Raw genomic sequence first — 12,232 nt, 5'->3', positions numbered from 1 at the left:
TTAACAAGGAAGCCATTCAGAAATTAAGACTAGGTCAAGGCCTGGTTCCAAAAGGAGTTAGCTACCAGCACCAATCAGTCCTATGTCCTATGTCTATTAATCCAAATATTTCAAGTTCTCTATTTCATTAGCTATAAAGTGATCTTTTAAATCTGAATGTCTCTTACTCTAATAGTCTACTGATTGGGTAGAATTCTTATGTAATAATGAGATAATAACCAGAATAATGAAGCTAGTAGGAATATGAGTTGCTTTTATTTATAGATTTCAAATGAGCAAACTGTAATGAAATAAAAGATGCCCCAAAACACAAAGACAACTTTGGATAATAAATATTTTCCTTCACATGGACTTATTCATTTTATTTTCCTTTGCTGCCTAAGATATCCTACAAAGCAGACAGAAAAACCCTTAACTTTTTGATGCATAATTTAAAACTGGAAAGATAGTTCTCAAATTTATACAGTGATCTGTGTGCCTGTATTCGAACAAAATTATATAAGTCTACCTTTATGAATAGTAATTCTTTATATGCAATAAGAACTAACAGAATTGATTTTAAAAAATTATATTTAACCTCTGTGGATTTTCCAATTTCCTAAAAGTGTCAGGAAGATGCTTAGCCAGATCCATCATCTCCTCAGAGATTGAAGTCAATTGTTTCTTCACATCACTAGGTAGTATTTCTTCCTCTGGAAAAAAGAGTCAATATCAATTTGCAAGCCAGATATATTTATTTAGTCATTTATTTAAACAGCATTAGGGCTTACATTTTCATTTTCTTTCTTTAAATAAATGGCAACAAAAGACCTCCTTATCCTGTCTCTAAATCACTTTACTTCCCTTTCAAATTTTACTATTTAAATTCTAGAATAAATTCAATATGATCTGCATTCATACATATTACAACCCAGTGATTATCAACCAGGGCAGAAAGAAAAGACAGAAATGAGAATCTGAACCCATCTGCACTATTTTAAAATCAGAAATTAATATAATACCATATGGGCTGCTTATTAAATATAATTTGGTAAAACAAAGCCTTACCCAACAGCCATTCCTTACTGCCCTCATCAGTCATCAACAAAATAAAATGCAAGCTTTTATAACCACTGATCATCTTCCAAACATTCAACTTCATTCTGTCTGGCACATATTCTCCATTTACACCACAAAATCTGCTCTCATTTCCCAAACTATTCCCCAGCTTAGAATTTCTTACTCTTCATTACCAATTCTCTTGTCCTTCAAAAAGTCTAGCTCTTCGGAGGCATTTAACATCGTTATTACTAATTGCTGAAGTTATCTTATGATCTCAAAATCACATCCTCTCATTCACGGAAGATTTTTAGCACCTGGCTCACTGTCTTTCCCTTCGCTGCTGCTCCTGTGATAATTCCTAGTGATTTCAACATTCACAGAGATGCTCCACCTAAAAGTGTAGCATTTTCAGTTCCCTAATCCCTCCATTTCCAACTATCTTTTCCTCAACTGACCTCAGCCACCCATTCCCACAGTCATCTATAATAATAAAAGCATAATATGCTAATTAAACCAGATATCCTTCCAGACGACCTTCCAGACTAAGCAGGGGCTGTGAGGGAAGCCCGGGTCCCGGGTGCCAGAGGGAAGCAGTGCCTGCAGCCAGGGGAAGGAAAGCCTACCCTTGCATGAATTTCATGTATCGGACCTCTAGTGACCTTATAACTTCCAATGAAGTCACCACTTCCAAACTTTAAGCATTCCAACCTCTGAAGACCAAAATGCTCTCTTTCTTTCAAAGATGCTTTCCCCATACAACAGTTCTCTCACAGTTTCAGAACCAAATCCATTGACTCTACCTTTTCCTTACCCATTATCCTTCCCACTACCACTCTTCACCATGTCTCACTTTCCTTGCTTATCCATATTAATCATTCACTTGTATGGACTCAGCTCTTTTGCTCCTTCATCCCTCCATTGGTACTTACCTGGATCAACCCCCTACTCTACTGAGACCCAGCTTTTTTACCTACTTGATGCCTGAACCCAAGTAGTTGAATATAGATGAAAATAAAACACAACTATGATGACTCACAAATAAACTATGATGATTCACCTCACTTGGTTTTAAATTCATGACACAGATCTCCCACTTTCAGTAATGATTGTTAATCATTCTACATTTCCCACTTCCCACTCTCAAGATGACTATTTCATACTTCTTTTTTTCCTCCAGCCTCCAATATCAGCTTATCCCTCCTTTCACTCAGGGAACAACTCACCTCTTATTTCACTAAGAAATAGAAACAAGAAGAGAACTATCTCATCTTCCCACCCCCAATCTGCCAGTTAGTCTGTATAGAATCACTACTCCCATCTACAGCAAAATTTCTTGAAAGAGTCCTCCATACCCACTGTCTGACATTTTCTCCTCCCATTTTCTACTAAACTGACTCCAAGTGACTTTCACCCCCACCAGCACAGCTGCTTTTGGAAAGGTCACCAATGGCCTTCCACTGTCAAATCTAATACTTAATTCTAGTTCCTCATCTCACTCAACTCTCCAAGGTATTTAAAACAGCTGGTAACTTCCTCCTACTTAAACCGTTTTTCTTCACTTGGCGTCTGAACACGCCTCCTACACTTGCTCCATCATTACCAGTCCTCTCAGTCCTCTTTGCTGCATTCTCTTCCTCCTGGATAGAGTCCTCTTTGCTGCCCTTGCTGTTAATGCCTGGGCCTCTTCTATTCTTTACTCCACTCACTCCCTATTTTATCTCACCCAGTTTCACTGTTTATCTACCATCTGTATGATTCCCAAGGTTACATCTCCGAAGTCAACCTTTCCCCTAACTATGGAATCACATTTCCAACTAAGATATCTTCTTAGACATCAAAAAGCATTAAAATTTAGCCTGTCCAAAATGTAAATCTAGATTTTTTTCTCACCAAAACGTGCTCCTCCCCATAATCTTTCAACTAACTGATCCTTCCCTTCCATTCACTCAGTTAATCCAACCGAAGTATCTTGATTGTTCTCCTAGTCTAGACATCTCACCCCTTATACAGAATTCATTAGCGAATCCTTCACAATATAAATCTTCAAAATATATACGGAATCTACCATTTCTCATCTCTATTGCTAACAGCCTAATCCATACAATTATTGTCTCTTGCCTAGACTATTACAATAGCCTCCTGACTGACTTCCCTGCCTAAACACTTGCCCTCTTATAGCAGCCAGAAAAAAATCCTTTTAAAATAAAATTTTAATCATGTCATTCTCCTGCTCCAAATCCTGTAAGGGTGTTCCCATCACTTATCACTGTATTTATTTTAATTAATAAAATATGAAGTCAGATTCATAGCCTATAAGGCCCTAAATGATCTATCTGGCTCAGGCTACTTTTCTAGCTTCATTTCCTGCTACTCTCACCCTTACTCATTTCACTTCAGTTATACTCACTATTCCTCACACAAGGCAAGCTATCACCCTGAGAGGCTTTGCTCTTTCTTCCCTCTATGCCTGCTATCTCCTACCCTCAAATATCCATGTGGCTCCTTCTCTCCCACTTCCGTCAAATGAAGTGAAGGCACTTGGTCTGTTTCCTTCAGTGAATTTCCCCTGCAACCGAAACAGTGCCTGAGCCATAATAAACATCCAGCAAATATGTTACAGAAACAAATATTCCCTTTCCAAACCAAGCTTCTAAAATAAAGTTGTTTACACCTGTTTCTCACATTCCTTAGATCTTAGTCCTCTGTTCATGTTAATATGATTTCCACACACACCATTCCACTACTCCACTAAGGTTATCGCACCTTCATGTAGCAAAAAGCCTGTGGACCCTTTTCTGTCTTAATGGCAAATGCCCTAAAGGACCACTTTTTCATTGAAATACTCTTTTGTCACCCAGTACACCAAAGCTGCTGTAGTAAAAGGTTACAAAAAATTGCCATGTTGCCAAATCTAATTATTAAGTCCCCAGTTTCTCAAACTTTCAGCAGAATTTAAAACAGTTGATAACATCCTCCTACTTAAAACATGTTCTGCACTTCGCCTTCTGCACACCACACCTCCTAATTTCCTTCTATTCTTATGGCTACTCCTCTCTTGTCCCCTCCTCCATGCGAATATTAAATACTAAGAGTTCCTCAAAGAGGAAGGGAGAGAGATACAGATAGAAACATCAATGATGAGAGAGAATCATTGGTTGGCTGCCTCCTGCATGCCCCCTACTTGAGGGAATCAAGCCTGTAATCTGGGCATGTGCCCTTGGCCAAAATCGAACCTGGGACCCTTTAGTCCGCTGGTCGATGCTCTATCTTCTGAGCCAAACTGGCTAGGGCTTAGACCAGTGATGGCGAACCTTTTGAGCTCGGGGTGTCAGCATTTTGAAAAACCCTAACTTAATTCTGGTGCTGTGTCACATATAAAAATTTTTTGATATTTGCAACCATAGTAAAACAAAGATGTATATTTTTGATATTTATTTTATATAGTTAAATGCCATTTAGCAAAGAAAAATCAACCAAAAAAATGAGTTCGCGTGTCATAGGTTCGCCATCAATGGCTTAGACCCAATTCTTTATCTCCAACTCCCAATTCTTAATTTTTAACTCAAACTGTCTTCCAAGTTACAGGCTGTATATCTAAGTGTCTATTGGCTACCTCCACTTCGCTATAACATAGGCTTCCTTCATTTAATATACATAATATCAACTGTATGACACCTCATCCCCAAATATTGCTTCAACTCTTCAATGCTCTTCATCCCTGTTGCTCATGCCAACAACACAGAAGTGATCCTTGACACATGGCTCTCATCTTCAACATCAAATTCTGTTGAGTCTACTGCTCTATTGAATTTACTCTGAATCAATCCAAGCAACCAAGTCAGGTCACCATCACCTCTCACTTGGATTACTGGCACAGCCTCCTAATAGGTCTTCTTCCCACGGGGACCCCTGCCTCCTACAATCCATTTTCTGCTCTACAGCCCAAGTTATTATTTAATGTAATTCATGTCACTCTGTGGTTTAAAACCCTCCATAACTCTTAGGAGGAAATGTAAACTCCTTAACATGACTTATGTGCTTTTCTTTTTCTGCCTCTGCTTCATTCCTTACCCTATCATATTCAATAGCTCATCACACTGCACTACTTTCAATTGCCCATAGATACCATGATTTCTCTTTACCTCTGAAACTTTGCACCTGTTACCTCCTGTGCCTATAACACTTTTCCTCTGCTTTTCAGCTAGCTAACTCGTGCTCATAGGTCTTGCCTTAAATATCACTTTATCCAGAAATATTCTCTAATACCTCCAAATATGCACGGGATGCCTCTCCCATGTGCTAACCATAGCACCTTGTTTTCCGACATCAAAGAACTCATCTACCCACACTGCAACTACCCTTTTTATTCATCTTTACCCCCCACAAAATGAGAGGTTATCCTCTCAGGAAACAGATTCACACTCCTGTATCCCCACATAGTGAAGCTACAAAACCCCAACCACAGAAGCCTAATAAGCAGCAATGCTATGGAGAGAAAGCAGAAAGTCCTGCTTTGCCACAGTAACATGCCGGAAACCCTAAGCCTTGGCCAAATAGTTGTTAAACTAATGTCAAAACTGCTCAGTATTCAAGAAGTTGTAACAATACGAAATACTTTGCACAGGTGTGAATTTTGTCTTTTTTGAGCTAAACCTCACAAAAGAGCAAAGTCAAATTTTTTATTTTTAGATCATAACATACCTTTATTTACGGAAAACAATTGCACAGAATCACCCAAAATTTGTAATTTTTGATAAATGATGAAACCAGCCTATGGGAAAACAGAAAAATGAAAAGAGCATACTAACGATCCCCAAAATTATGACCCATCTTTACAAAAATCCAAAATAATGATTCCCAAAGCACCCAAAAAGCTAAATTCAACCCATTATGTTATGCAGAGATATAAATGTCTTCATTTATTCACCACAACAATTATGAGAATGGAGAAAGTAAGCAGCCTATGCTTTAAAATAAATGTTTAAGTTCTCATGTTTTAACATCTAATATCACAAGCAGGTATCCAACCAAATAACTCAGGAATGGAATTTAATAAAATACACTCAAGGGAAGTATGTTTTGACTACAGATACCCATTACGCCTATTTCATTAAATCAGCTGAGAGTGTTAATAGGTGTATAAAACAATCCTCCTTCTGGCTACTGTTGATACAATCAAGTCATACTGATTTTCCATAAGTAAAAATGCTACAGAATTTGAGCTAGCTCTCAACAAGTTTTATGATTTTTTTTTAACAGAACATAAAGGACAATTACCAACCTATTTTCCAACAAAACTGACTTTTTTTGTTTATAAATAAAAGGAGTTTCTATTCTTAAAAAATAGACACCACCACCCGCCCCCCCAATAAAGGGGGAAAAACGATATTCATGTACAAGTGGAAGTATAAATTAGGGAAAAAGAAATTCACTGGAACATAAAATATGCTGCTTGAAAAAAAAATACTGATAGTGCTATATATAAAGATAAGCCCAGATTTCACTATGTACAAATATATAAATATGAAAATGCATCTGACTAACAGCAGTGAAAACTAAATCTGGAGGCAATTTTTCTAAATTTTACCACGTTTTAAATATAAATATATGAAATAAGGCCAGCTTCCATATAAAAACTGTCTTGTAATTATTTTTATTCTGAAGATGCTTATAAATCAAACATATCATCAATACCATTTGTGTGTACTCAGTCTCAGCTTATTCACCTTTCATGTTTTCAGAGAACTCACATTTTTTACATACAGATTGGACATTATTTTGGTTTCATGACGATAAAAATAACTAGCATTGAACAATCTGCTGATTGGTACTTGTTAATTAATATTGAGACTTAACAGCTTCACTAAATGCTTTCCTAACATTTTTAATGCCAAACTGATTTAAAATATTTTAGTTGAGTTTGTGCCACTACCACAATAAATTTTTTCTAAAGTAAATTATGTTAGGTTTAAAATATACATCATAGTCTAAAAATCTTTGGTACGTACATAAGCATCAGTAGCTGCATACAGTTTCTGGACCTCAGTGAGAGGATAATTTTTCCAATTGCTACAGCGGATAGACTTGTCTTTAAGAAGCTGTTTACCAAAGAGGTGTTTAACCAAACCATTGAGGCTCCAGGTCTCCGTACTTCTTAGCTAGAAATAATGAACAACCAACATAGCAAAAATTACTCCCTTCTATTTTCATATATTCCTAAATACTACCAAATGCCCATGCTATATATAAAGTTGGAAATATTATACCAAAATATAAAGCATAGTCTTTAATTTTGTCATTAAAAATTTCATTTGCAGCCTACATTATAAGAATTTAATTCCCCACTATAGTTAAAATTCTTAGACTATAAAAGTATTGTTCATGGAAAAGAACTGAATAGATTGGTACACTTTCTACTTCCCAGCCATACTTGGCTAAATATGAGAATTTAACCTAATGACTACATTAATAAAATATGTGAAATATGGGTGATGGAATTGATGGTCAAAGTTCTATTGATGGTAAGAGCATCCTACCACAAGAGCTGCATTAGCCTCTTCCTTTAAAAAAAAAAAAAGGTATTGGGTATTGATATAAATGGATTAACAAAATAAACTTAAAATACAATATTTAAATTTGAAAATACGTGAAACAGTACTAATATGGGGGAGGTACTTACTTAAAGAAACTATTTACTAAGAGCAATAGATTAGAACTGAAGGCTCTCATTATGAAACACTCATTTGGGACTTCTTTATTACAAAACCATACAGCTTAAATTATTTTTTTTTAAAGTCTAACATTCAGATTGAAGGGACATTCTATGAAACACAAATTTATCTTGTTTGTGAAAATACTATATGTATTATCACTACCTTTTCATTGGCAACATCTGTTAGCTCCACAAAACTCTTCAATTTGATGTCAAAGTCGCGTAGAAGTTTCCACTGATCTCCTTCAATTCCAACACCAACCTTTTTAATTGCTTCATTTTCAAGCAACATTTTTAATCCCTGAGGAAAAACTGTAACATTTTATTATCATTTTCATAGGCTCTATCAGGTATGATGGATTTATTTTCTACTTCTGACATATTATATTTTTATATTTGTATTTACGTTCATATTAAGTCAAAATTCAGAAATACATTCACCTTGAGTATTTCCTTTTTTACCTAAAGCAAAAAGCCCTGATTGATGACAAGAAAAACAACTACTTTGAATGCTACCTCTGCTAACACTAATGGTATATTTCTGGTCCTTTGCCCCTCTAAACTCCAGTTCTTTACCCTCTAAGCAGGAATAATATCAATGTCTGAAAGAGATGTGAAAATTAAAAAGGGATCTGAGTGAATCAGGTGGAACATAAATACTTAAATAAACATAAGGTAATGAAAGAAGTGCCAGCTAATTCAAGAACTTAATTTTATAGGGAAAAAGTTAGCATAATATAATTATCTACAACATAAAAAATGAAACAAAGAGAAGGGATACCAACCTGACATAGAGGAAATATGAAACAAGTAACATTTGCTCTCTGACACACACAGCTGAATTAGTGCAACTCTGCTCAGTTTCCCTTTACTGTATACTGGTGGCCATTCCATGTCGAATCCTACCACATCTCCATCAGACAGACTCATGCTACAGAGGAAAATAGTGCAAATTAGTTATATTAAATGTCAACTTCTGCATAACTAAAGATGGCATTCAACAAGTTAAAAGACAAGCCACAGTTGGTAGTAGATACCTGTGATAAATACAACTGCTAGTGAATAGCCAGAAAATATGAACAAGTCCTTGAAAAGTTACACAAAAAACACACACAAATAATCCAGTGAAAAAAAAGGAGAAAGACATGAACAGTCAATTCCCAAAAGGAAGTCCAAATGGCCAATAAAACCAAATAAGCCCGTGAAGACATGAAACCTGACTAGAAATCATAGCAATGCAAATTAAATCTACACAATATCACAGCTATATGACCAGCAAAAGTTAAAGCCGCACAACATCAGTGCTAAGAAGGATATCTACCCGTGGGACCACTCATATACTGGTGAAGGTTTAACTTCTAACATCCTCTTGGCAAAAGCTTTGACAATCTCTAGCTAAAGATGTATAAACACTAACGCCTGGCAAGTTTTTCTCATAAATATATGAAACTCTATGTGCACCACCAGACAGAAATGTCTAAGGATGTTCATTATAATACCGTTACTACTGACAAAAATGGAAACAAACTACATTTCCATCAAGAAAAGAATGGAAAAATTGTGGCATAATGAAATAATAAAATATTAAATAAAGGTTAAAATAGAACTATATACACCAAAAAAATCTCAAAAACATAAAATGTTGAGTGAAAAAGACAAGTGGCCAAAATATACATATAAATGAGAGCATTTTTTAAAGTTTTGAAATAGGCAAAAACTATATGATATAAGATTATGAATATTATAGAAAACGCGAGGGAATGCTAAACATTGACCTCATGACAGAAGTTATCTCAGTGGGCTGTGGAGAGGAGAATCAGAAAGGGCCTAGAGTGGCCGTCAGCAATATTTTATTTCATTTCTTAATAAAGATTTGAAGAAAATGAATATTAAGATTTGATAAAGCTAGGTGGGATATATATAAGTAATGCTTATATTATTATCTATTACTGTTTATATTTGTCTGTTTCACAATTTTTAAAAATTAAAAATGTATTTTAAAAACAAATTTCAATGCAATTTCTGCTTTGGGTCAAGATGGAATAACAGTGATCAGACATACCTTTCTTCCCTGAACAAATAAAAAATTGGACAAAATAGCCCAGTCAGTATGGCTCCATGGTTGAGCATCAACCTATGAACCAGGAGGTCATGGTTCAATTCCCAGTGAGGACACATGCCCGGGTTGGGGGCTCAATCCCCAGTCGGGGGTGTGCAGGAGGCAGCGGATCAATGATTTTCTCTCACCATTGATGTTTCTATCTTTGTCTCCCTCTCCCTTCCTATTTCTGAAGTCAATAATTTCAAAATAAATCTATAATAATAAAAGCATAATATGATAATTAGACCGGATGTCCTTCCAGACTAGCTGGGGCTGCGAGGGAAGCCCAGGTCCCAGATGCCTGCCAGCAGCTGGAGGGAAGCCTGGGTCCTGGGTGCCTGCCGGCGGCCGGAGGGAAGCCTGGGTCCCAGATAGCAGGGGACACCAGTGGCAACAGCCGAGGGAAGGAAGGCCTACTCTTGCACAAATTTTGTGCATCAGGCCTCTAGTAAATAAATAAATTGGACAAAATATATAAACAATAGTTTTCAGACACTTGTCAATAGGCAGTACAGGACTGTGCTCTCTGCGGGAAGGGAAATAAAGGGTGAGCCCTACTGCCACCCCAGCTGTCTGCCTGGAACACTTTCCAGACAGCAAGAAGGGAGAAGATCCAAAGCACAGCACTGTGTTGGGGAGACAGGGTCAGGGCCAGAGAGGTTGAAGCAGGAGGAAATTGTGGGTTGAGTTCTAGAGAGGAGGAAACAAGGCAGGTGAGGACATTCAAGCACAGAGTGAAACTATGAGGCTGGACAAAGAACAATCAGTGACAGTAAGCTTAACAATTCCCAGGGCTTACATAGAAATAAGAGGCATTCAAGTTCAGAAAAGTCAGCGAAGGGATTCTTGCTGATCACCTGGAGCAGTCAGCAAAGACACCAGAAGGCTCACACCTTATTAGATGGCTAAATTACTCCCTAAAGTAAAAGCTACTGTAAAAACCTACCCTGGCAAAGCTTAAAAGTAAGCCTCAAAATGTAAAGCTGATACTGCCCATCAGAGCAAAGCTCCTTTCTTTGAAGGAAAACAATAAAATCTGGCATTCAACAAGATAAAATCACAATGTCCAATCAAAAATTCCCAGCCATGAGAATAAACAGAAAAATGTGACACATAAACTAGTATAAAAATCACTTAATAGAAAAAAATAATTAGAATAATGAAATTAACAGACAAGGACATTATAAATATGCAGACTATGTTCAAAGATTTAAAAGAAAACATGAGGCCTGGCCAGTGTGGCTCAATGGTTGAGCATCCACCTATGAACCAGGAAGTCAGGACTTGATTTCCAGTCACGGCACATGCCTGGATTGCGTGCTCAATGCCCAGTGTGTGGTGTATAGGAGGCAGACAATTGATGACTCTCTCTCATCATTGATGTTTCTATCTGTCTCTTCCTTCCTCTCTGAAGTGAATAAAAATATATTTTTTAAAAAAAGAAAAAGAACACATGAATATCATGAGAGCCAAAATGGAACATATTTTAAAGTATATAAGTTCTACAGAGGAAAAATAAAATAAAAATAAAAATTTACAGGATGGGATAACAAGTCAGACACTACAGAACAAAATAAGTGAATTTGTAGTCATGGCAAAAGAAACTATATACATACTGAAACATAGAGAGAAAAAGAAAGAAAAACAACAACAAAAAAGACTGAAAGGAAAGAGAGCCTCAGGACCAATGACATAGTACCAAGCTATCTAACTTGTGTGTATAGAGAGTGCCAGAAGGAGAAAAAGAGTAACAGGATAAAAGAAAAAAACATTTGAAGTTTTAAATCTGATAAAACTATAAACAGATCCAGAAAGTTCAAGGGAACGATAATGGGATGAGGACACCTGAATGCTATTCCTAGAACACACCTACCACCAGAAAACTATTAATAAGTACCTTACTTTAACTCTGCTTCTTTTAACCCAATGTAAAATAGTTTAAAACAAAACAGATATAACAACTTCAAAAAAGACCTGAATCAATTCCCTACTACTACTCCATGTAAAATAGTTCCAAGAGCTTTAAACTGAATTATTGCAGTCTTATTTTAACAAGACAATTTTTAAAACTATTAACAGTCATTTCAAATGTTATTTTAAGGACCATTTGTTGTAATAGTTGTTAACTAAATTCAACAGAGCCAATCACAACCATTATTCAATACTACTATGTTGGTATCCTATCTAATAATAGACAAACATAGTAATTAACCATAACTTTGCTACCCTTCCCATTGGCTAATCAGGGTGATATGCAAATTAACTGCCAACCAAGATGGTGGCCGGCAGCTAGGCAGCTGAAGCGAACAGGAGGCTTGCTTGCTCCAGTGATGGAGGAAGCCAAGGTTCCCCGCCTGCCACTGCCGGCCTCTGAGCTG

General features: G+C 36.6%; 1 protein-coding gene across 1 annotated transcript in view; it reads right to left on the bottom strand.

Annotated features, from left to right (window-relative positions):
- Window positions 1-12,232, bottom strand: part of WRN (WRN RecQ like helicase) — a 129,066-nt gene that overhangs the window by 89,860 nt on the left and 26,974 nt on the right. The window contains exons 4-8 of the mRNA XM_081083049.1: window positions 8,539-8,684; window positions 7,917-8,065; window positions 7,050-7,199; window positions 5,743-5,812; window positions 578-692 (exon numbers count right to left, since the gene is read on the bottom strand). Of these exons, the coding sequence (XP_080939175.1) occupies window positions 578-692; window positions 5,743-5,812; window positions 7,050-7,199; window positions 7,917-8,065; window positions 8,539-8,684 (630 nt within the window). The remainder of the gene's footprint in view (window positions 1-577; window positions 693-5,742; window positions 5,813-7,049; window positions 7,200-7,916; window positions 8,066-8,538; window positions 8,685-12,232) is intronic.

This window comes from Myotis nattereri, assembly GCF_964212035.1.
Source record: "Myotis nattereri genome assembly, chromosome: 2".
Lineage (NCBI taxonomy): Eukaryota > Metazoa > Chordata > Mammalia > Chiroptera > Vespertilionidae > Myotis > Myotis nattereri.
This window is presented reverse-complemented; position numbering and strand designations above follow the sequence as displayed.